At 38.4% G+C, this 24124-nt stretch overlaps 1 protein-coding gene across 3 annotated transcripts in view; it reads right to left on the bottom strand.

The window, feature by feature from the left end:
* The window catches only part of Chn1 (chimerin 1), a 161508-nt gene that overhangs the window by 102950 nt on the left and 34434 nt on the right, over positions 1-24124 (bottom strand). For all 3 annotated transcript variants that reach the window (XM_070020603.1, XM_070020593.1, XM_070020614.1), the window contains 2 exons: positions 9569-9607; positions 5858-5913 (listed from right to left, as the gene is read on the bottom strand). In XM_070020603.1, coding sequence (XP_069876704.1) covers positions 5858-5913; positions 9569-9607 — 95 coding nt within the window. The remainder of the gene's footprint in view (positions 1-5857; positions 5914-9568; positions 9608-24124) is intronic.

The raw sequence follows: 24124 nt of genomic DNA, 5'->3' as shown, positions 1-24124 counted from the left end.
TTCCCATCCTGTTACTCCATTTTCTCCATTCTGTTAACTTCTCAGTACCATCCTCCTACCAGGTCTTCCCTTACCACAGCTTATCTTCCCCTAGCATTCCATTGTGTGAATGCTGGCTACAACTAAAGCAAGCTCCCACCCCCTAGCATAAATGGGTAGGCAAGACAGAGGGCATTTGCCCCCATAGTTTAAGAAAAACTGAACAGCACTTTTCTATCTGCAGGGGACATATCATTGAATAGGACCATAAGTGTCCTGTCATAGAATACATCTAATGGTGAGAAACAAACAGTAAAGAAGTTTAAAAGAGAAGCATAAGGAAAATGGAAAGTACAGCACTAGTGAGTGCTGTAATGAAATAAGAGTCAGTAGAAGAGGCAAGACTGGTGAAGCATTTAAGTTAGATGGTCAGAAAAGGCAGTATTTCAACTGAGTTCTGAGTGATAAGATGGTTCTAATAACAAAGTCACAAGAACAGCAGAGACCAGAGCTTTAATTTATTTAGCTGTTTCTATTCTCTAAGTGTTTTACTTACATTTGAAAAAACATTTAATTTTCACAAGAAGATTCATTTTATTTCATTTTCACAAGATTATCACTCATTTTGTTTACTTATTTTCATGGCAATGTTCCTCTCTTATTTTCTATTTATGTATTTCTGGCATGAATTACACATATAAAATTTATGTACTATAAGGAGGAGTTATGAAATGTTTTCAGTACAATAGCTAAATCAAGCTAATTAACATTACCTCCATATCTTGGTGGGAGACTAAAACAAAACCTATTCTGGACAAGGTATGGTGGTGTATACCTAAAATCTTAGCTACTAGGAGATAGAGATAGAAGGATTGTGGTTTGAGGCAGCAAAAAAGTTAGGGAGAGTCTATTCCAAAAACTAACTGGGAATGTTATTCATGTCTGTGATCCAAGCTTCTTAGGAGGTAGAAGTAGGAAGATTGTAGTTCAAGGTCAGCCAAAGCAACATAAGTAAAACCCTACCTGAAAACAAACTAAAAGCAAAAGAACTTGAGACAGGTGGTAGAATATTCACTAGGCCTGAATGTAATCCCTAGTAACACAAAATAAAACAACACTTTTAAAACCCTATTCTAGCCAGATGCTAGTGGCTCATATCTGTCATCCTAGCTACGCAGGAGGCTGAGATCTGAGAATCATGGTTGAAAGCCAACCAGGCAGGAAAGTCCTTGAGATTCTTATCTCCAATTAAACAGAAAACCAGAAATGGTGCTGTGGCTAAAGTGGTACAGCACTTGCCTTGAGCTGAAGAGCTCAGGGACAGCACCCAAGCCCAGAGTTTAAAACCCACAACCCACAAAAACAAATAAAAAATCCTATTTTTAGCCAGGCGCTGGTGACTCACGCCTGTTATCCTGGCTACTCAGGAGGCTGAGATCTGAGGTTTAGGTTTGAAGCCATCCATGTCAAGAAAGTTGGTGAGATTCTTCAATAACTTGCCAAAAGGACTGAAGTGGAACTGTGGTTCAAGTGATATAGCTATAGCCTTGAGGAAAATCAGTTCAGGAACAGTGTTCAAGCCCTATTGTTAACACTTATCAAGTACACAATATATCTTTATTGACCCTAACATCATCTTGTAAAACAGATCTCTAACTGAAACTTTGTATCTTTTTAATTAATATCTCCCCAATCACCATTCTGCCTCCAACTTCTAGTAACTACTTCTTTTATTCTTTGCTTCTTTGAGTTCAACTTTTTAAGATTCCACATAGAAGATTATGCATTACTTCTCTTGTTATGTCTAGATTCTTTCACTTACTGTCATATTTTCTAGGTTCTCTAAGTTCATCCATATTGTTGCTAATGATATTGTCTTCTTTTTGAAGGCTGTATTCAATATAGATTATACAATTTTACTACAGAATATGCATTACTCATCATCTGTTTATACATTTGCTTAATCCATGCACTTATTGGAAGACCCTTGGGTTGCTTTCATATCTTGATCTTTGTAAACAACATTTCCACAAACATGGGAGTTTAAACATCTCTTTGACATACTAGTTTCATTTCATTTAGACACAAACACAGTTGTGAGACCACTGGACCACATGGTAGTAAAGAAATAGAGCATCAGAGAGGTCAGATAACTTGCTCACTCTTAGATCTTACTTGAGTGGCAGTGTTAAAGGTAAAATTGATATTCTTAGGCAAAGCAAAGCCCTGGATCTGTTTGAAATCTGCCACTGAATCTGAATCTTATCTGAATTAGGTTGAATATGGCAGTTTCCAAAACAACTAAAAGTCTGTACTTTCAGTGATCATCTCCCTTGGTTTTGCTTGGAGAATGGATGCGAAGTCTAGGTTACCTGCCTAATAGTCATCTACATCAACATCTATAGCTGTTTTAAGCAAACTTCAGATATTTATTCAGTGATAAATTCATTCAGTGATATGTAAACATTTGTGTTTCAGTGAAAAGCCTGAAGGTGAAATCAACTGGGTAAAGCCATTTTGGAACTTTCTAAAGTATAGATAATTAATAAAATTTCTGCTTCATGATAGTGATTTAACTGACTTCTGATTTCTTCCTTATGCTTGCTCAGCTTTAAAAAACAAAAACAAGGGGGCTGGGAAGGTGGCTCAGTGGTAGAGCGCTTGCCTCGCATGCATGAGGCCCTGGGTTCGATTCCTCAGCACCACATAAGCAAAAAGAAAAAAGCCGGAAGTGACACTGTGGCTCAAGTGGTAGAGCGCTAGCCTTGAGCTGAAGAGCTGAGGGACAGCACCCAGGCCCAGAGTTCAGGCCCCATGACCGGACCCCCCTGAAAAAAAAAAAAAAGAAAAAAAAAGATACAATTGAATTGTATAAGAGTATTATTAAAAGTCACTTTCAAGCTTTTAATTATTTGCTTGGTTTCTAAAGCATGCCTGAAACAATTCATTCTAAAATCATTCTATAAAAAGAATTATTTATATTGGAGTTTGAAGTCCATTAGTTGAAAAACGAACTTTACAACTTTGGGGGGGGATGTGGGGGAAGTATGGGAAGGGATGGGAAGGGGAAACAAAGAGGAGGCAACAATGCTTGATAAGAAATGTACTCGTTATCTTGCCCATGTAATTGTAACTCCTCTGTACGGTATTCTCACAATTTAAAAAAAAAAAGAAAAGGAAAAAAAAGTGAAAGAAAATAATAAAAATCTTTTATGTTTTGGTAGTCACAAGAGCAGCTGCTAATACTTTCTGGAATTAGAAAAAAAATGAACTTAGTTACAACTTTTCTGTGCAATTATTTCTTAAATATTCTGCATTTTAAAATTCTGCTCCTAATATGACTTAATAGGTGATAATTCATGCTTTAAAAATAAGGTACTACATATCCTGGTTTCAAAATATGCTAATGGAAATTTAGCTGAAAAAAAGCAGAACACTAAGTCCATCCCCAGAACTTCATAAGAATAGCAACAAGAGGAAAGTCCCACACATTGCTTTCACTAACTATATATTCCTAGGGTCTGAGAGAGCTCCGTAAGTCCTCAAATTTGCAATTTTCACTGCTACCACTAAAAGAAAAGAAATAGAAATGTACACATGCATGTTTAAAGAAGATGTCACAATGACCAAGTCTATTATATTTTTTACCAAGGAAGACATGTTTATTTTAAATAATATTTCATCTAAGAAAATTAAGTGCTGTATTTCATTCCATATAATATATAATCCACATTCAAAATTTTTTAATCATGCTTAAAACCTTGAAAACATACATTCACACATACATACCTTGCTTCTCCCTTTCGCTCTCTCTCTATTTTTTTTTTTTGTTTTTGTTTTTGTTGGTCGTGGGGCTTGAACTCTGGGCCTGGGCACTGTCCCTCAGCTCTTCAGCTCAAGGCGAGCACTCTACCACTTGAGCTACAGCGCCACTTCCGGTTTTCTGGTGGTTTATTGGAGATAGGAGTCTCACGGTCTTTCCTGCCCGGGCTGGCTTTGAACCGCAATCCTAAGATCTCAGCCTCCTGAGTAGCTAGGATTACAGGCATGAGCCACCAGCACCCGGCTCACCACCTCTATTTGATCTATTTGTTTTAGCTATTTTTCAGATAAGGTCTTATACTTTTTGCCTGGGCAAAAAGCTATACCTGAGATGTCAGGGACACACCAATCTTGGCTTGTTTGTTGAGAATGCAGCGTGCGTGCGTGCGTGCGTGTGTGTTTCTCACTAACGTTTTGCTTAGGTTAACTAGGCAAACTATGATCCTCCTAATATGACTCCCTGGTAACTGGGATTACACACAAGGGTATATCTGGTGTGGGCTTTTCTGTATCTACTTTTATTTGTGGAGTATACACATGGGGCAAAAGTCATTACATATATAAAAACACCAGATAAATTTCCCTCTCATCAATATATTCACCTCCACACCCCATAAGTATACCTCCCTCCTTCCTTACAATCACTGGGCTTATCTCTAGTTAATCCTGTGTTTCTCTTTTGAAGAATTAAAATTTGTTTGTTTTTGCAATGTTGGGGATTGAATTCAAGTGGCTCTACCACTTGAGCCACACACAGTCCTTTTGCTTTTAGTTAGTTTTTCAGATAGGGTCCTGTGTTAACTTTACATAGACTGGCCTGACACTGCAATCCTCCTTCCTCTGTCTTTTAAGTAGCTTGGGACCACCAGGTAGAGCCAAACTGCATTATTTCTTATGTTCTATTCTTTCTTACTAAAAAGACCATAAAGTCTGCTTACATACATTTTGTATTTGGGAATCATTCTATATTGGTTCATAGAAATATTTCTTATTTTTTTATATTATATTCTAGTCTGTGCTCCATACACAGACATTTAGTTCTCTTCCCAATATTCTACTATTACTAATAATCCTACAACAAAAAATCTTAAACATACATGATTTTCCACATTTGAATAGGGAATTCAACAATGTAGTAAGATGTCAAATGATAATTGCAGGTATAATTTTGTTAAATATTACAAAGTTCTCATAAAGTTTTAACAGTTCATATTCCCATCAGCAATATATGAGAATACCTGTTTCTTTACTACTAAGCTTTGAACTTTTCCCAGTCCTCAAAGTAAAAATGGTCTCCTTGTTTTTTTTAATTTGCATTCTTATCATCAATATCTTTTCATATGTCATCATATGTTATATCTTTGTGAAGTACCTGTGTCTTTTGTTCATTTTTAAAAAATCATGATTCAAATCTTTCTTTGAAAGGGAAATAATTCAGGAATCCTACAAGGATACCTTCAAATTTCATGAGCACCAGTGGCTCATGCCTATAATCCTAGCAACTCAGGAAGCTGAGATCATAGGATCTTGGTTTAAAGCCAGCCTGGGTAGAAAAGTGCCTGAGACTCACTAGAGGAGTTACTGGTGCTATGGTTCATGTAGAAGGGTGCTAGCCTGGAGCAGAAAGAGGCACAGGGACAGTGCCCAGGACCGAGTTTCAGCAAAAAATAAACAAACAAAAAGCAATAAAACTTGAAAACTGAGGTGGAATATAGTTCAGTGAGAAAGTGCTTGCCTATCAAGTGCAACATCCTGGGTTAGATTCCCGATACCAAAAAAGAAAAGACAAAAAATAATTAAAGTAAAACAAAATAGCTAAAATTAAGTTGTGAATTAACTGTAATAATCACTTCAAACTACATGGTTATAGTCAGTCTATATAATCTTCCAAACAGTTCATTAAGTAGCAATTATAACAAGAAAATGTTAAGAAAAATACATGATGTCAACTAAAGTTAAATGGTTAGTCCCACAAATAATCAATCCTTTTAAGAAGGTAGAAGTTTGAGAAACAGATGATTAAGTAATTTTCCTGTAGTTATTACATTGTACCTACCTCACAAGTACAGGTAATTCTTCGAGGATGAGGGGCTTCCTGTTGCAACTGATATACTGTAAGGAGAAATAAAAACATCAGTTTCCTTTATGTAAAATTTAGAAATAGATTAGGAATAAGAAATTGACTGCTTTTTATACTCAGAAGAAACAGTTACACTTCTATTTATTATTAAAACAAAAATTGTTATAAACAAAATGAAATACAAAGTAAATCAAATCAAATTTAGCAAAGATCTAGGAACAAGCACAAACAAAAATCATAATCCACACAATTGTCTTTGTATCTTATAACAAATCAATTCTGGATATTTAACTCTGTTCTCTATCATCTGCTAATTTATTTTCCTTGACTTATGTATGTATTAAAAGTATGTCTGTGAAATAAATAGCCATATAAACGATTTGTTTTTTTCCTTCCCCTCCACAAATTATACTGACATCAAATACAGTGAAAGCAGGGGTTATAACGTGGGGGAGGGACATACAAAGCAACAAAGAAACAATCTCATAAATGTGTTAGAAACAATCATATGAAAGAAAAAGAAACATTCGAATATATATCTTAGGGTTCATTTATACAGGTGGACCCATTGCAACAAAGAGATGTACAAGTCCTTATGTTGAAAACTAACTTTATATCTTTGGGTGGGGGGGCAGGAGGAGGATGGGAAGGGATGGGAAGTGGAAACAAAGGAGGCTACAATGCTTGATAAGAAATGTACTCATTATCTTGCCCATGTAATTGTAACCCCTCTGTACAGTATTTTCATAATAAAAAATAAAAATAAATAAATAGCCATAAAATATATGCATTGTGTGTATATATATATAACATACATATTCTGTAAAACTTTATCAAATGTCGAACATAAAACTAAAACTAAAATTTACAAGCTAAAAATAACAGATAAGCTGTTTTCTTCCCCTATTTATATCATAAACATCTATCTTCAAATATCATCTCACCTAAGAATAATATTTCAAAGGCAGTTACTATGACTTATCAAATTAGGGCAAATGGAATGAAAGTGAATTCAGATACTGAGACACCTAGCCAAATGAGTGGATTAGCCTTAGAGTATCTGAAAAAAGGTCAATGAAAATTATACTGATAGGGGCTGGGAAGGTGGCTCAGTGGTAGAGTGCTTGCCTCGCATGCATGAGGCCCTGGGTTCGATTCCTCAGCACCACATAAGCAGAAAAAGCCGGAAGTGGTGTTGTGGCTCAAGTGGTAGAATGCTAGCCCTGAGCTGAAGAGCTGAGGGATGTGCCCAGGCCCAGAGTTCAGGCCCCACGACTGACAAAAGAAAAAAAATTATACTGATAGTATGGCCTCTTTTTCTGAGCTATTTGCTCAAAGCTAGTGCTCTACCATTTTAAGCCACAGTTCCACTTCCAGTTTTTAGGTGGTTAATTGGAAATAAGAGCCACATGGATTTTCTTGCTCAGGATGACTTCGAATTGCAATCCTCAGATCTTAGCTTCCTGTAATAAGAGTACAGTATTAGTCATTTTTATATATTCTTAGAACTTTATTCACCCAATGGGGGAAGGAGGGCAGGTTTTAGTACTGGTAAACAATCTTTTTAGAGATTTCTAAAACAGCAAATAAAGGCTGGAATGTGGCTTAGTGGTTAGAATGCTTGCCTAGCATGAAGCCTGGGTTCGATTCCTCAGTACCACATAAACAGAAAAGGCCAGAAGCAGCACTGTGGCTCAAGTGGCAGAGTGCTAGCCTTGAGCAAAAAGAAGCTTAGAGACAGTGCCAAGGCCCTGGGTTCAAGCCCCAGGATTGACAATAAATAAATAAATGAATAGCAGTATTTTTAAAGACTTCTTATATTTTACTTATTATATTTAGCTTAAAGTAGCAACAAATTATTAAAAGTATCTGTTGTTCTTAAAACATAACTCAATGAGAACTTTAATTACTACTTTTTCAGGCAGTAAGTTTTAGTGATGTATAAACATAAAAACTTAGGATAACTATCTTTACTGTTGGGGATGTTTGTTTTCATTTGCCTTGAGTTTTTTGTTTGTTTTTTGGCTTTTGTGATACTAGTGATAAAATGCAGGGCCTCACTCACAGTAGGCAAAAGCTTTAATACTGACTCTATCTCAAGCCTTTTGTGACACTGTTGCTACAACAGTGTAGCCTAGCTTCTTAAAAATCTACTTTGAATCAGGGATCTGATGGCTAACATCAGTAATCCTAGCTACTCAGGAGGCTGAGACATGAGTGAGGATTGTAGAAAACAGCCCGTGCAGGAAAAGTCCATGGGACTCTTAGCTCCAATTAAACATCTAAAAAGCTGGAAGTTGAGCTTTGGCTTGGGTGGTAGAGCATCAACCTTGAGTATCACAAAAGGTGAGGGACAGTGCCTAGGCCCTGAGTTCAAGCTCCAGGACCAAAAAACAAGAACAAATAAATGAAAAACCCAACAACAAAAAAACCTTCTTTGATTACATTAACCCTATTTCTACTTTTAAATCAGGACTATTATTTGCTTGATAAAATAATTTTCTAGGAAACAAGGAAGGGAAAATAAGAAACTAACAACCCAGAGATGGGAAGGTGGCTCAGTGGTAGAGTGCTTGCCTTGCATGCCTGAGGCTCTGGGTTCGATTCCTCAGCACCACATAAGCAAAAAGAATAAAAAAAAAAAAAAAGAAACTAACAACCCAGGCTCTCTTGAGGAAGTATTTATTCTAGAATAATGCAGTCTGAAGAGCAAAATAGAAATAAAAAAATCCCCCTTTTACACTTGCTTATTATTAGCACATGAAAGTCCGAAAGTCCCTGGGTCTGACCCAGAGAGCACCTTGTTATAATTTTTATATTTTGGCAAAGCAATTATTTACAAGAAAAGAAAAGTTTTCTTTTCACGTATTTTTCTATGAAGACAGTATCCTTAATTATCACCACTGATCTATTCCTTCTGCCATACAACAAATCAAAAACAGAGTAGATTTCTTGAATTTTTCACTTCTTGCATTCATTCTACCAGCCATTCTACACAGTGATGTCAAGTTTGCTATATAGAATTCTGCAGACTCTGAAGGATGAGCTGCATTCCAGATACGCAAACCATACTGATTTTGAACAAATACTTCTTTTAGCATAATGATTTCTTTTATGCTATTCTGAAATTTGTAAATAATGGGCACAATATGTATCTATGTAATAATCTTGATTTTTTTTTTTTGTTTTTGGTCGGTTGTGGCGCCTGAACTCTGGGCCTGGGCGCTGTCCCTCAGCTATTCAGCTCAAGGCTAGCACTCTACCACTTGAGCCACAACACCACTTCCGGCTTTTTTTTTCTGCTTCTGTGGTGCTGAGGAATCGAACCCAGGCTTCAGGCATGCAAGGCAAACGCTCTACCACTGATCCATCTTCCCAGCCCTAATCTTGATTTTTTTTTTTTGGTCGATCGTGGGGCTTGAACTTTGGGCTTGGGCGCTATCCCTCAGCTCTTCAGCTCAAGGAGAGCACTCTACCGCTTGAGCCACAGCACCACTTCTGGTTTTCTAGTGGTTTATTGGAAATAAGAGTCTCATGGACTTTCCTTGCCCAGGCTGGCTTTGAACCGTGATCCTAAGATCTCAGCCTCCTAAGTAGCTAGGATTACAGGCATGAGCCACCAATGCCAGGCTTAATCTTGATATTTTATAAAGCACTATCACCCATACAATTTATTTGGATACTTACAGTAAGATTTCCAAACAGGAGGTCTATATTCATCTGTATCTGAAACAATAAATAGAGCAAATTAACATTACTGATAGTTACACCTCAAATAAGATCCTTTTATGATTAATTTGCTTAATATATATGACTGAACTCTACTTGTCCCAATTATAAACAACATTCAAAGGTTTCAACTTGGCCTTTGTTTTAAAATACAGTTTTCACAAAGATATTAAAAAAGGTAACTCTATGTACTCAACTATATATCATATAGACATCATGGTTAATTTCTACTGCTGGTACTCAATGGAATAATAGTCAATAAAGTCCCTGGCCTTCAAGATTATTTCACTGAAACAACACTAAAAAACATTTGCAATTTTTCTTTCCCAAACTAACTAGGTTGGGCTGGGAAGGTGGCTCAGTGTTAAGAGTGCTTGCCTTGCATGCGTGAGGCCCTGGGTTCAGTTCCTCAGCACCACATAAGCAGAAAAAGTTGGAAGTGGCACTGTGGCTCAAGTGGTAAAGAGCTAGCCTTGAGCTTAAGAGATGAGGGACAGAGCCCAGGCCCAGAGTTCAGGCCCCACGATTGACGACAAAAAACAAAAAAACTGACTAGATAATACTCCACCAGAAATGTAAAGTATTTCTCTATTTTCCCCATTACCTTTGGATGCTACATGGAAAAAGAAGAGCAGGCAATGAGAAACCCTTCCAGAAAACAGAGTATCTCCAGGGAACCACAAAGAACAGGATGTGAGTATCCACTCTTCAAGTTTATATCCTTTGCTCTGCTTGAATGTGGATGTAGGAGACAGTGTGAAGAGGCAGTGGCAGGAAACAGAAATACAAACACACAAGCTGAAGAAGATAAAGTAACTGAGAGAAAGGCAAGGAGCTCAATTTACCAGCCAGCCAAAAGCTCTTTGCTAAGAATATGTACCCAAATCAGCAGACACATTGTGTTTTCAGTGGAAAGGTGCTGCTAGCCACATCACCTGGCTCTGATGGCACCTTAAATGAACCCATTAGGAAGTCCTAAAATGTTTTGGTCCTCAGAGGCAAGAATAATCCAAAGAAGTTGATTAGGAGGGCTGAGCCTGAAGCTCAAGTAAAATGGTCATAGAAATCCAAACATTCGACCCTCAATGCCCAAACTTAAAAATACAACCTCACACCTCATTCCCATTATTTGTAGTAGGTCTATTCTATAACCACAAACTCAACTGAAGAATAAGTACTGAATCATTATTCTTAAAAGGAACAAGAGAGGTTTCTGTGTCACTCTGGTCACAGCATTCTCATCAACCAATCAGTATAAAACCTTGCTTTAGAAACTATTATATATTGTTGATATTGACACCGGATTCACAGCTTACAGCACTACAACACTTCTAAGAAACTTATCTAACGTTCATTTTCTCTATGAACTACACACCACACTTCCTTGTACTTGGGTACATTAGATAGGATGACAGTACTATACTGAGTGGGTACTTTAAATAGCAAAATTACCAACTATGTAGACAGATAGATATGAGAAACTCATCTCAATTAACGAGATGAAAAAGAGAAAAGAGAGAGGGATAGAAGGGGAAGGGAAGGAAAGGGAGTCTACTCCCAAAAACTCAGAACCACCCAAAAACTCATAACTGGAGTGTGGCTCAAGTAGTATAGTGCCAAAGAAAAGGCTTGGTGATAGTGTAATGCCCAGAGTTCAAGCCCTACACATACACAAAGAAAGAGAGAGGGAGGGAAGGAGGGAGAGACAGAAAGACAGAGAGACAGAGACTTAGGATGAGGATGGGATTTCAGGTATTATCAGTTGGTCATCATGAGGGCAACTAGCCCACTAGGTATATGTAACAAGGCTCTAACAAAAAAGTTCTGAGCACCTAGGTTGGGAAAGCTTTTCTGCATGGAAGCCCTCCACCTGTACTATCACACATAAATGCAGGATATGGGTCTGACTCCACAGAGAGAACAACAGAAGCTTCATTTTCATATTTCTCCTGAATACTGCTTATGTGTCTCTTGCCTGGACTGAATTTAATCTGTAACTGTTGTTCCCTGGAACAAACCATGATTGGCAGTGCAAGACTGTTAGTGAATTGTGCTGTGCTGAGTCTCATGAATCAGAGACATTGAGGGTGATTTGGCAGGTTCCTCACCAACTTGCAGATGGTCTCAGAAGTGAAGCAAGTCTTGGGGACTGTGGCCTCTAGGTCTGCAGTTGGCCCTCTTTGAAGATCTTGTGCAAATCCTGAACAGTAAATCCACCAGATCACTATACTTTTGGAGAAATAGCATCTCAACATCCTTTCTGGGGAACCGTGTTACTTAGTGCTAAACAGGGCTTAGGAGAACATCCATCTCTATTTGCTGTGTGACTGTAACATATGTACTACCTCTCTGAAATTTAATTTTTTAGCTATAAAATGGAATAACAATATCTCAAATAGTAACAGGTTTGCCATGAAGATTAAATTATATATTATATAAAATACAAGGCACCTTGTATTTAAGAGACTTTTCTTAAGTAGACTCTCCTGCTGTCACCAAAAGTGAATTTAAAAACACATATTGGATGCCAGTGACTCATATCTGTAATCCTGGCTACTTAGGAGGCTGAGATCTGTGGATCTCAGTTCAAAGCCAGCCTAGGCAGGAAAGTCCATTAGACTCCCATCTCTAATTATTAAATAGCTAGAGATGGTGGTGTGGATCAAGTGGTAGAGCATTAATCTTGAACAAAAAAATCAGGGACAGCGAGTAAGGCCTGACTTCAGGCCCCAGGGCCAGCACACAAAAAAAGGCAATATATCTAAAAAAAAGAGCCAGGCACCAGCAGCCCATGCCTATAATCCTAGCTACTCAGGAGGCTGAGATCTGAGGATCGCGGTTGAAAGCCAGTCTGGGCAGGAAAGTCCATGGAGACTACCTCCAAATAACCACCAGAAAACCAAAAGTGGTAATGTGGTTCAAATGGTAGAGTGCTAGCCTCAAGTGACAGAGCTCAGGGCAGCACTCAGGCCCTGAGTTCAAGCCCCATGGATGATTTAAAAAAAAATTAAGTTAAAATAAAAAAAACATATAAGCCAGGTACTGGTGGCTCACGCCTGTAACCCTAGCTACTCAGGAGACTGAGATCTGAGAATCGAAGTTCAAAGCCAGCCCAGGTAGGAAACTCCGTGAGACTCTTTATCTCCAATAAACCACTAGAAAACTGGAAGTGGCTGTGGCTCAAGCAGCAGAGCGCTCGCCTTGAGCTGAAGAGCTGAGAGATAGCACCTAAGCCCAGAGTTCAAGCCCCATGACCCACACACACACAAAAAAAAGACATATAAATGGCTAACAAGTATATGAAAAAGATGTTCAACAACTAAACACTATGTTGAAAATGAACTATACAGGGGCTGGGAAGGTGGCTCAGTGGTAGAGCGCTTGCCTTGCATGCATGAGGCCCTGGGTTCGATTCCTCAGCACCACATAAGCAAAAAGAAAAAAGCCAGAAGTGGCGCGGTGGCTCAAGTGGTAGAGTGTTAGCCTTGAGCTGAAGAGCTGAGGGACAGTGCCCAGGCCCAGAGTTCAGGCCCCACGACCAGACCCCCCCCCCAAAAAAAGGAGAGAAAATGAACTATACAACTTGTAGGTAGGGACAAGAGGGAAAATGGAGGGAAGAGTGACACTGTCCCAAAAAAAAGTGTATTCATTACCTGACGTATGAAACTGTAACTCCTCTGTACATCACCTTTATGTAACAAATAAATCTGTTTAATGTTCAACATCATTAGCTATAATAGAAATGCAAGCCAAAGCCATAGATTAAACTAATGAAAAAACTAATAAAGATGAACTTTGCTAGGTTTCTAGGCACTTCACATCCTGATCAAACTTTTTTCCTAGAAAATTCAAAATGTGCAAAGAAAACATTTCAACTGAGATCATTAAAATTCACCCTACAAAGTCATGTCTAAATCAGGTCAGTTACATTCATCCTCAGAAGAAACAAAATCATTTAAAATTGCTGCAAGTTAAAAACTCATGTGTCAAGATTCAACGCTACAGAAAAAAACTAAACCAAGGGTAATTATTTTTTATTCTTCATAGAATAGTGACCCAGAACTTTTGCTATATGGGGAAAAGTTTCTAAGACAGTGTAATATAGTGTACATATGAAACTTCATAGTGTGCAAATGCAGCGCTCTATCTGGTCAAAACTGAATGCAACCAAAGCGAACTTGGAAACTCTCCTTTTTAAAACACCAAAAGGTTTTATACAAAACCTAAGCAAAGCTTCCTCTTACCAACTTGGCAAACCTAGTAAACAGACTATACAAACAAAATCCTTCTGCTCACTCAAATCTTTTCACTATACTCTTGAAAACAAAAAGCTTTACAAATGAACTGGGTCACTGGACTCAATCAAAAAGTAAAGGAAGTCATTTTCCAATCTACTAGTTCTTCTTCTGAACAGGTCATATCTCTGAGGTTTTCTCCTTAAAGGATTTGGTAATTGCTTATGCTTACCCTAACATTTTATCATATTTACTAAAGTCCTCCGGCAGACCTGCTTACCCACAGGGTTTCTAAAAAGGGAACTTCAAAGGGAATATATATAGAGAGAGAAAAAAGTATAGCTCCTGCCAAGACTCTCAATTACATCTCAGCATTCCCAATTGACTTCCATTTGTATTTTGCTTGGTAAGAAAAAAAATCACCTTCAATAATCTTGAGACAGATTAGAGAAATCTACCTTACTCTAGAGTACTAAGAGCTAAAGCAGTATTAAAATACAATGTTAAATCACTGTTAATGCTAAGACTTTATTATTTTTTAATTTTTTGTTATTGTAATGGTGATGTACACAGGGGTTTACAGATACCTAAGTCAGGTGAACAGTACATTTCTTTTTTAACAATGCCATCCCTTCCCTCACTCTCTCCCAGTTTTTCCCTCCCACCCTACTCACAAGTTGTATAGTTCATTTTCAACATAGTGTCCAGAGTGCACATCCCTTTTAACATTTTTTTTCCTTTACACTAAATTGTTGGGAGCTGCCTAGTTGACTACTACAGCACCGTTCCCTAGTGTCCCAGCTGCATTTTTTTTGGGGGGGGGGTACAGTTGTGGGGCCTGAACTCTGGGCCTGGGCACTGTCCCTCAGCTCTTCAGCTCAAGGCTAGCGCTCTACCACTTGAGCCACCTTCCCAGCCCTCCCAGCTGCATTCATAAAGGATAATAAGCCAAGCACCCAACCAGTAGAATTGCTGGTCTTCGCAACAACACTGGCTATTTTGAACACTACTCCATGGACATCCTGAAGAAGCAATGGAGCAACCACAGCTGTTTGCTGCTATCAAAACACAATTTTGGCTCTTGAAGACACTCTCCTAAGTAACAGCTTGCACAGGGGGACTTTTTTTCATCACAAGTTTCAGGGAACTCTGAATGACTATAAAGTCATTTCTATTCAGGCCAGATGTGGAACACTCTTCCCAATACCCCAACAGGACTTGACTGCTGCATACAGGACTGCCATGACTGGTATATGAGAGACTGCCATGGTTAATGTAAACACCATCCTTCATTTGCATGAAGGAATTGCCATGATTGGTACAGACCCTTCTAACACTACCTTTCTAAGCATAAAGCAGGCTGTTCGGATCACTCTGTGAGTTAGCCTCCTGTGCTGCTCATTTGAATGGAAACATTAGGACCAATAATGGCTTCTCTCAAGGGAATTTTTTTTTTTTTTTTTTTTTTTGCCTACTTCTGATCTTCATCATTAGTAGAACAGTTTGAGCTGGCAGGGGCAGCAGCAGAAATGGACCGTCACAGCCACAGCCCTGGTGGCAGAAGTGGTGGTACTGGTGAAAACAGTACCATCCCAGCAATACTAATGACTGTGCCAGAGGTACAGTGGAGTCAGTGCCATGGCAGAAGCAGACACCATCCTCATGACAATAATGAGGGCAGAAGAGGCAATTGCAGAGTTTGGGACAGCAGTGGTAAGAACAGCAAGGACAAAAATGACAGGGAGCAGAGGCTAAGAGCCAGGTGACTCACATCTGTAATCCTACTACTCAGTTTGCTGAGATCTGGGGATCACCGTTAAAAGCCAGCCTGGGCAGAAATGTCTGTGAGATTCTTATGGCCAATTGACCATCAGAAAACCAAAAGTAGAGCTGTGGCTCAAATGGTAGAGTGCTATAGAAGTTGAGAGAAGGAAAGAGTAGAGAGCTGAGACAAAAGGCTATAAAGAGCCAGAAAAGAGAAAATGCTTGAAGTTTACTGGAAGTATTCTAGAGAGCCTTAACTTTAACCTACATGGGTCCAAGGCTAAGAACTCTGACCTCCTAGGCCACAAAACTGTAACACTTGTCACTGTAAGGTCCTAATAGCTAAGCCCAGAAAATAGAAGTAACATGTCTTACAATGTGTATTATTTTTTTACACAGATTCAGAATTCTTGATAATGAAAAACAATATGTCATTTTTGCCAGCAAGCATTAAAACAACCATCTTTCAAATTCTTCCTTACATTGTTGTTTTCAAGTTTTATCAAGAGGACAGGCACTCAGAAAATAGTATATACCAAATCTTACATAAAAGTCTAATGTGGAAACAATAAAAAAAAAAACCTCGGGCTGGGAAGGTGGCTCAGTGGTAGAGCGCTTGCCTTGCATGCATGAGGCCCTGGGTTCGATTCCTCAGCACCACATAAGCAGAAAAAAAAAAGCCGGAAGTGGCGCTGTGGCTCAAATGGTAGAGTGCTAGCCTTGAGCTGAAGAGCTGAGGGACAGCGCCCAGGCCCAGAGTTCAGGCCCCATGACCGGACCAAAAAAAAAAAAAAAAAAAAACCCTCTTATTACTAATAATTTGACATCACTGGTAACTGAGATAAGAAAAGACCTCAGCATTCTTCAGTTTATAATGATTTACAAATACATTTCAACTGGAATAGTCTCTAAATAAAGAAGAAAAAAATCGATTTTAAAAAATAGAGAGGCTGGGAATGTGGCCTAGTGGTAGAGTGCTTGCCTACCAGGCATGAAGCTCTGGGTTCAATTCCTAGTACTACATAAACAAAAAAAGCCAGAAGTAGAACTGTCGATCCAGTGGTAGGATGCTAGCCTTGATCAAAAGAAGCTCAGGGACAGTGCTCAGGCCCTGAGTTCAAGCCCCTGAACTGACAAAAAAAAAAAATCCAAAGGTTTGCTTTAAATTACAAGGTACAGAGCCAAGTGTGGAATAAGGCAACGCACAGATGTAAGAAAGAGGGCATAGTTGGTATGTAAGTAATCTTGTGTCAACCACAAATGAGCAGAGTTGGACAATTCTAAGTATATCCTAAGTTTCCCAAGAACAATAAAATTCTCAGAGTATTTTAATTAATACTTTGCATATATGACAGTGTGGGTTGCCAAGACTGCTTAGAAAGGAGAACTTCTGTTCTAAATTGATAAGTGCCTGTTTTTGTCTGAGAGAGAACAGTCCTTAAGGGTGGGTGTCTGGTTAATGCTTAACCCAGCAAGGCCTAAAATGAACATGTAACTTAATTGATGTATGAGCACATAAGAAGCAACAACCTGGGGCTGGGAAGGCTGCTCAGTGGTAGAGCGCTTGCCTTGCATGCATGAGGCCCTGGGTTCGATTCCCTAGCACCACATAAGCAAAAAAGAAAAAAGCCAGAAGTGGTGCAATGGCTCAAGTGGTAGAGCACTAGCCTTGAGCTGAAGAGCTGAGGGACAGCACCCAGGCCCAGAGTTCAGGCCCCATGACTGGACACAAAAAAAAGAAAGAAAGAAAGAAAAGAAACAACAACCTGAAGAGCAACAAAGAGTCCAACTTTTCTCAACTATAAAATTTGAATGTTGATGACCCATTGCAACAATGATACACATAAGACACTATGTTGGCAATGAACTTTACAACCTGGGAGAGTGGGGGAGCAGATAGTAGGAAAAAAACAAAGTGGTAACAATGTTTGTCAAGAAATGTATTCATTACCTTACCACTGTAACCCCTCTATGTAGCATCCTTATAATAAATTTTTTTAAATCTGAATATTGCAAAAAGTCAAAATATTTCTATTACTTATTTGGCAACCAATCCTGGTCTGACATGAACCTCAAAGTATTTTTTTTTTGGGGTCCGGTCGTGGGGCCTGAACTCTGGGCCTGGGTGCTGTCCCTCAGCTCTTCAGCTCAAGGCTAGCGTTCTACCACTTGAGCCATAGCACCACTTCCGGCTTTTTTCATTTTGCTTATGTGGTGCTGAGGAATCGAACCCAGGGCCTCAGGCATGCAAGGCAAGCGCTCTACCACTGAGCCACCTTCCCAGCCCTCAAAGTATTTTTTAATAACTCCTTTGGTGGCAAAAACCTCACCTGAATTAATGTGGGATAATTGTTTATTGCATTGAGTTTGACTATTCATTTGCTTCACTGCAAAAATATTAACTACAGAAAAACACCTCTCCTTAACACCGCTGGGACTGCTATAAACTATACTACATACATATATAAAATACATAACCTTGCTGGGTGCTGGTGGCTCACGCCTGTAATCCTCACTACTTCAGGGGGCTGAGATCTGAGAATCACGGTTCAAAGCCAGCCCAGGGAGGAAAGTCCGTGAGACTCTTATCTCTAATTAACCACTAGAAAACTGGAAGTGGCGGTGTGGCTCAAGCGGTAGAGTGCTCGCCTTGAGCTGAAGAGCAAGGACAGCACCCAAGCCCAGAGTTCAAGCCCCAGCACCAAAAACAACAACAAAAAAATACATAACCTTTCTAAAAAAATCTCAGAAACTAAATCCTAACATCTAGATCCCAGGGTTTGTAGTAACAGATTTTAGACTTGCTACTATTATTAATATATAACAGATGATATTAAAACATAAATCAGGATGTCATTGTTCTATGGCTTCTCTTTAATGGCTTCCTGGGCCACTCAGAATAAAAATCAAACTGTTTACAGCTGCTAACAAAGACTGCTATTCAAAAAGGACCATAATAACGGCAATGCCAAGTAATGTGTTAGAAATGTAGAACTACAGAATCCAACTACCACGTATGAATTGGAATATCTGCATTTTCTTTCTTTCTTTTTTTTCTTGTTTTGTCGGTCATGGGGCCTGAACTCTGAGCCTGGGGGCTGTCCCTCAGCTCTTCATTTTAAGGCTAGCACTCTACCACTTGAGCCACAGCGCACTTCCAGCTTTTTCTGCTTATGTTGTGCTGAGGAATCAAACCCAGGGCCTCATGCATCCAAGGCAAGCACTCTACCTGAGCCTGTCTGCATTTTCACAAGGCCAAGTAACACATACACATATAAAATTCTCCTATTCTCTCTCTCTCTCTCTCTCTCTTTCTCTCTCTCTCTCTCTCTGTCTCCCTTACCTTTATAATTCAGCTATTTTTCTCCCTTTTACTCAGCTTCCTCCATATGAGATATTTGTTCAATAAGCTGGTTCTTCAGTTGAAAGGTTCTCCCCCAGTAGCTCTATGGCTTGATCCTTCAGCTGAGTCAGTTCTTCACTCTATCAGGCCTTTCATCTATCTAGAAAGTTCAAAACTCTCTGATATATTCTCCTTCAAACTTACTGCAATCTAAAATATTATACATATAACAAATTTATGTTGTTGTTGTTTTTTGTCTTTCTCCACCAGAATGCAAGCTTGAGAAAGATGATGACTTCTTTTCATATTGCTGTATCCTTAATGCCCAGAACAGCAATGCTCAGTGAAATCTGTGGACCCTTGTCATCACAGGGACCCTTTCAAGAGATTTTGATAGTTAACACTAAGAGGTTATTTGTCTTTTTCACTGTATTGACATTTGCACAACATTGCAAGAGCAATGGTAGGCAAAACTGCGGGGACTCAGCACAAAACAAAGCAGTGGCAACAAATATTAGTTGTCATTGTTTTCTTCATCACCACTTTGTCTTGGCAACAAAAAAAAATCCAGCTAACTGAGGAGCTAACTGAGGAATGTCTTTAATGAAGCAGTTAAAGACTTTATTGAATCTTAACTCAAGTGGCATCTCTTCAATATTCTATGTGACAAAACGGCAAGTTTGTAAAATACATGAATTGCACACTGAGTAAAATGGTTGTCTTAAAGAAAAGTATATGTGAGATTATTAGATTGTAGCAGAACTCGCTGCAGGCTTTATAAAACACCATTTTATTTGAAAGAATGGCTGACAAACTATGACTAAACAGATGTATTTGATAGATATTCCCTCAGAAATGAACAAAGTGAGCTTATCCTTTAACAAAAATAACTGACAGCATCTATTCCCAGTCACAAAAGTCAAGCTTTTAAGTGAAAACTAAAATTGGGGAAACTTGTTGGAGGCATGACTCGGCCTGCCTAGTGAGAAACCCAGAGTTCAAATCTCAGTATTATCCAAGCGCCAGTGGCTCACAACTGTAATCCGAGCTAGAAGTCTGAGATCTGAGAATCGTGGTTCGAAGCCAGCCCCGGGCAGGAAAGTCTGTGAGACTTTTATCTCCAATTAACCACCAGAAAGCCTTGGCTCAATGGGTAGAGTGCTTGCCTTGAGTTGAAGAGCTCAGGGACAGCACCCAGGCCCAGAGTTCAAGCCCCAAAACAAAAACAAAACAAAACAAAAAATCCAGTACTGCCAAATGGAATCATATTTACCATGAGTTTGAGAAATTACTGATATGAAATCAATTATGACCTTAGAGAAAATGATTTTATTTTTCCTACCAGGCATGGGCCTTGAATTCAGTGCCTGGGTGCTGTCCTTGAACTGTTTTACTCAAAGCTAGTGGTCTACTACCACTTGAGCCACAACTTCACTTCTAGCTTTTTGGTTGTTAGCTGGACATAAAGAGTCTCACCAACTTTCCTGCCCTGGTTGGCTTCAGATCATGACTATCAGATCTCAGACTCATGAGTAGCAAGAATTACATACAATGAGCCACTGGTGCATGGCAGAATATGATTTTTCAAATATATCATATAATGAAATGTGTTGACATTAGAAGATTTCAATAACTCAATGAAACTAACTTTTTTGAAATGACAAATACATGATGGTACAATATCATTTATGGGTAAAAGATATAAGACAGACCAAATGGATATTAATGTTAATAGAGTACAAAGTGGTTTCAAAATACATTACAAATTACTTTTATGAAACTGTTACTTGTCAAATTTTAGTGCAGCATCAAATTATATCTGAAACTGTTTGAGATTAAAGTATTTCCCTTTCCAACAATATATCTGTGTGAGGCTAGAGTTTCTTCACATACTCTAATCAAAATGATATACTACCACAGATATGAGAATCTAACTCTCTTAAGTCTGACATTCAGGAGTTTGTAAAAATAAAAGAACACCACTCTTCTCACTACTTTTTAAGAGTAAAACTATAGTCACAAAATACTATTTGTGCTCATGTATAATACTACTTTAAAATTAACTGGAAGTTTTAATTTTTTAATTTTAAATATAGTTATTCATAACATGTTTATATATAATTGACTTAAACACTCCTCATTAATGTTTAAGAGTATAAATGGGTCTTGGGGTTTAAATGGTTGAGAACTACGAGACTTAAAATAACAGCCAGTATTTAATAGTAAATTTTGTAGATCTGAACATTTGCAATGTGACAGTCTCTTATTAAATGCTTTTATACTTACTTGTTTATACCTCAAAACAATTTTATTTATTTATTTATTTTTGTCAGTCATGGGGCTTAAACTCTGGGCCTGGGCACTGTCCCTCAGCTCTTCAGCTCAAGGTGAGTGCTCCACCCTTTGAGCCACAGTGCCACTTCCAGTTTTCTGAGTGGTTTACTGATGATAAGAGTCTCATGGACTTTCCTGCCTGAGCTGGCTTTGAACCACAATTCTCAAATCTCAGCCTCCAGAGTAGCTAGGATTATAAGCATGAGCCACGAAGCCCCAAATTTTATTATCATTTTAAAGATAAGAAACCTAGCATTTGAGAGAGATCAAGACACAAAACACAGAGTAAAGCCCACAGCAGATGAGTATTTAACTCACATCCTTGGCTCCAGATAACTTCAACTGATACTGTAATAAAGGGTTGTTAGGTTAGGCAAATAGTGCAAGGTACAGGTAACTATATCTAAAATTATCAAGACAATAAGCCAAAACACAAAGCCAAAATGACTTGGGGTCTGAAAGGAGACAATTTAAGGAAGTTTATGTGAGCAAAAGAAAGGCTATGATAAATTATTCACAGATAGATGCTGATTCAAGTGCAGCTCCAAAAGTTTATCACTAGGCTAAAGAACGGACACAAATATCCATGAGACTGAAGACCACCTTCCAAGGACAGTAGTCAAGCTATATCCTTTATAGTCAGATTCATGCATGATGCCATTATAGTTGACTATCGTTGGTTTCTTTATAGCTCATGTTTGAATGTAAGCTTAAAATATTTCAGTTGTTCTGTAATTGCCATATCCAAAGAGATTGGCCACCCCATTAAAACTAGCCAATCTAAGAAGGGCCTCCTCTGAAGCCCAGAGCAGAATAGCCTGAAGCATCACTACCCTGACTGTCATAGTGACAAGAAGGGCACTTAATGTCTACACTGAAAGGACTCCAATATAAGGTAAAGAACAGCAATCCTTTCCCAACTTCAATTGAAAATCCCTGCTAGAATATGCACATAAAATTCCACACTCTTGAATTTTCCACTTCCTGTAATCTTTAAACTATGAATCACTTTTGTTGAAAATGATTTTAAGAAAGTGATACAGTATAAGGAAGGAAAACAATAAAGTAGGTGGCAGAAAAGTAGTTATAGATTGCAATGCAGCATTCAGACAAACAATGGATTTGGGACAAAATAAAGTGGGATATTGAAACTGCTCTTACTCTATTTGGAAAGAAGAAGAGAAGCCATTAAGTTGTGTATTAAGAATGTTTGCCTACATATGGTATGCTCAGCTTGAGACTGTTAATCATGTTGAAGGGTTAAAATACATAACCCTTCAGAGAAAAGTAGGAAAATTTCTAAATCAGTTATAGAGAATTATAACACAAAAAGACTAAGAAACAGGAAAATAATTGCTTTTTAGTATTAATGAAATCTGTAACAAGTGAAACCTGGCACCAATGGCTCATGCTTGTAATCCTAGGTACTCAAGGGGCTAATATTTGAGGACTGAAGTTCATAGCCAGTCCGGGCAGGAAAGTCAGTGAGACTCATCTTCAATTAACCACCAAAAGCCAGAAGTAGAGATGTGGGTCAGGGGAAGATGACTAGCCTTGAGTAAAAATGCTTAGGGACAGTGCCCAGGCCTGAGTCTAAGCCCTAGGATGGGTACACACCCCCACCAAAAAAAAAAAAAAAACTGTAACAATGGAGAAAATGAACTTATATGCATACTTGCAAATTTTCAGCTGAGATAGATTCTTTAAAAGTTCCTAATGTATAAGGGAAGATAAATTATCACTGATATGCTGTTTTCTAGTGTTCTAGCATCCTTTTATATCTGGGGGGTGGGGGAAAAAATTATGAGGGATTTTTTGCTTTACTAAAATGACTTAGGGTCACCCTAACACTATTTTTGCCTTGAATTCTTCTACAAATCCTTCTATAAATTCTTCTATATAGGTCACTTAAGTAAAAATCTTAAGATTAGAAAGAGAATGATTACATTCACTGGTATTTCCATGGTTAAATGGGCTGTCATCCAAATTTCACGCCTTCTTCCTACCACAACCCATGCTTCAACATATGTTATGCAGAATTTCAGTGACTCAACATTTTGCTACATTATAAACAGAAAATATGTATATCTAGTACAATTATTGTCTTTTAGATTCTACAAAGCACTGTAGAGTTCTTGCATGTTGATAGTTAACTAACTTAAGACTCCAGAAGTTCTGATTACAAAATACGTTTTCTTAGGAAGGATTAAGACTGGAACAGTTCAAAGTGAAGAAAATCAATGATTCAAAGACAGTTCTGTGATATTTCTGACAAGCAAAACAAATAAGGAGGGAAAAACAAAAAATAAAGGATTGATGGTAGCTTTCCATCTGAGGCTAAGGACAAATAGGAGTTAGCTATGAATACTCTGTCAGGCTGATGTGGGTTTCAGGACTTTAGACTATAACGACCTGCCTCACTTTGTCCTGACAGCTTTGGCAGCATGGGCAGAGGTCAAAAGTATGTGCTCTGAGGTTATGGAAACCTGTCTGTAATAGTACTAACTATAAACTTGTAGACAACTGGACAAATAAATAAGAGCTGTTATAACCACTTCCCCAAGATTTTTTTTTTTTTTGGTCAGTCGTGGGGCTTGAACTCTGGGCCTAGGAGCTGTCCCTCAGCTCTTCAGCTCAAGGCTACTGTTCTACCACTTGAGCCACAGTGCCTCTTCCAACTTTTTCTGCTTATGTGGTGCTGAGGAATCGAACTCAGGGCCTCATGCATGTGAGGCAAGCACTCTATCACTGAGCCACCCTCCCAGCCCATCCCCCAAGATTTTTTTAACTTAATTTTTTTCTTTCCTTCTATAATTTTTGTCCTTTATTGTTTTTTTT

This window comes from Dipodomys merriami, unplaced genomic scaffold (genome assembly GCF_024711535.1).
Source record: "Dipodomys merriami isolate MVZ:Mamm:240054 unplaced genomic scaffold, mDipMer1.0.p SCAF_1, whole genome shotgun sequence".
Classification (NCBI taxonomy): domain Eukaryota; kingdom Metazoa; phylum Chordata; class Mammalia; order Rodentia; family Heteromyidae; genus Dipodomys; species Dipodomys merriami.
Note: the sequence above shows the minus strand (reverse complement) of the source record. Positions and strands in the feature narration are given on the sequence as shown.